Source organism: Apis dorsata, unplaced genomic scaffold (genome assembly GCF_000469605.1).
Source record: "Apis dorsata unplaced genomic scaffold, Apis dorsata 1.3 scaffold_19, whole genome shotgun sequence".
NCBI classification, from domain to species: Eukaryota; Metazoa; Arthropoda; class Insecta; order Hymenoptera; family Apidae; genus Apis; species Apis dorsata.
Genome location: NW_006263321.1, coordinates 388890 through 391313, shown reverse-complemented (window position 1 = coordinate 391313; position 2424 = coordinate 388890). Strand labels below are relative to the sequence as shown.

The following is a 2424-nucleotide window of genomic DNA, read 5'->3' as shown; positions in this document are numbered from 1 at the left end:
TTATATATATATATATATAATATTTTATATTTAATATGTAATAATTAAATAATTTTGATTTTTCATAGTTTATTATTATAAATATATTTTAATATATTAGATATATTTAGATAATTATTAATATATTAGATTTCAAAATAATTTAAAAGATAAAAATATAATTTCTATTTTTTATTTTAATGTATAATAATACAGTAATATTTAAATATCATTAGTACTATGTCGTACATTAAAATAAATAATAATTTAAATAATAAGATAAATAATAATAATAATTTAATTTAAATAATAATTTAATAAATATAATTCCTACTATTCAAAATACAAAATACAAAAAACTATATGAAAAATTATATGTCATAACAAAATATTTTTTATTTAAATATTATTATTCTTATTATTCTAAAATATATTCTAATATTCTATATATTATAATATATATTATAATTTATTATATATTATAAAATTATTATATATTATAAATATATTCTAATATTCTATATATTATATTCTAATTATTAGTCTTATTATTCTAAAATATAATTAAATATTGTCTTTAGAAAAATAGAAAAACAAAATTTATAATATTTAATTAATACTTACGTGAATCTTAGTTTTTGTTTTATCTTGTAATTCTCTTATGTTACTACCACTTTTTCCAATTAATTTTCCAATTTTTTCAGTATTAACTTGTATTACAAATTTTTGATTGGAATTAGATGAAACAAAATTTGAATAATGTTCTTTTTTACCAGTTCTATAATTTTTAAAATTATTTCCATTGCTATGTTTTGAATGAACTTTTGTATAATTTTGTTGGAATTCCATTCTATAAATAACGCACAAGCAAAATATATTTTTATTTGATTTTTAGAATTATATAAATTATGTAAAATTAAAGAATAAAATTATAAGAAAATTAAGATATATTATAATGAAAACTATAATTGTATTTTTCTTAAAGTTGTAATACCTTTAATACACTATTGATTCTTGAAGATCAAAAATCTAAATCAACAACTTCTAAAAAACACTCGTGACGATTGAAATGGCGATTCTAACCACTACTAAACTACACAAACCACTAAACGTTCACAACTTCAACCGTTTTCGGAAAAAAAATCTTCCCAAAACAGACTGCTGGAGTTGCAAGCAGAGCTGTTACTACTACTCTACTCTAGCTATTAACTAGCGTGGATAAAGTTCGTCGGTTAATAAATATCCGTAGAAAAGTAAGAGAGTGGGGAAGTAATGTTATACCACGTGACTCAGTCGAGCGAATCATCGCCTCTCGCATGTGCAACATTACTCCCCCACTCTTCTATTTTTCAAATCCTTTTTGAATTTGCCACATGCTTGATTGAAAGAGTGGGAGAAAGTATTAGTAGTGACAGAGCTTAGAAATGAAAGTAGGGAAAATAACGGGTATTCCATTTATATTGTATTATCAAGGAAGGGATGAAAAGAAGAGATGGAAAGAGATGGAAAAGAAAAAGAAAGGAAAAGAAAAGAAAAAAAAGGAAAGAAAGGAAAAATTTTATTTACATATTTAAATAATTTCTAATTCATAATAAACAATGTGTAGTAAATAAAATAAATTGTAGTAATGTGTATATAACTTTATATAAGATTTTGTTTAATTGATTGTATAATCAATGAAATTGATAATACAATATTAGCGGCATTTATTATTATAAGTATCTGATTTTATAAACTTATATAAAAGTCTTTTAAATTTTAAATTATAAAAATCTTTTATTTAAAAATTATTTATTATTTAATATATTATTATTATAATATATATATATTAATACTATAAATTATTATTTATAATCTTTTATTAAAATTATGTTTAACAGATCAATTTATTTATATATTTTATAATTCATATAGATTCTTCCGTGATTGACATACTTTATCACATGCTTATTTATTTTAATAAAAATATAAAAATATTTTCTAAAGTACGACATTTGTATTTTTTTTTAATATCTACGAAATTTAATTAATATTTTTAGTTAATAAAAAATAAAAATTTTATATTTTACAGAATCATTCTTTTATTAGAAATTTCAAAAGCAATAGATCCAATTCACATAATATTATATATAATATCAAATATGAAAATCATGGCTATTGCTTTCGAATAATACTTCTTGCGAGAGAATTATTTTATATATGAATTTTTTTATATATAAATAATAAATTTTATAAATAATATTAAACTTTTTTAAAAATAATAATGTTAATAAAATTTTTAATATTTCTATACATATTTGCGTTTCACTATTCCGTTTTCCTATTTTATAAACGAACTTTATTTATATACAAAAGAATTATACCTGATTTTATTACCCTTTATAAAAGATGAAAAAGAAGAAAACCATTAAATCTATTGAAATTTTCAAATTATTATAGGAACAA

The 2424-nt window shown here is 18.6% G+C and overlaps 1 protein-coding gene across 1 annotated transcript in view; it reads right to left on the bottom strand.

The window, feature by feature from the left end:
- The window catches only part of LOC102674194 (probable ATP-dependent RNA helicase DDX43), a 4084-nt gene extending 2859 nt beyond the window's left edge, over positions 1–1225 (bottom strand). The window contains exons 1-2 of the mRNA XM_006607804.2: positions 974–1225; positions 604–829 (exon numbers count right to left, since the gene is read on the bottom strand). Of these exons, the coding sequence (XP_006607867.2) occupies positions 604–828 (225 nt within the window). The 5' untranslated portion in view covers position 829; positions 974–1225. The remainder of the gene's footprint in view (positions 1–603; positions 830–973) is intronic.
- Positions 1226–2424: the final 1199 nt, after the last annotated feature.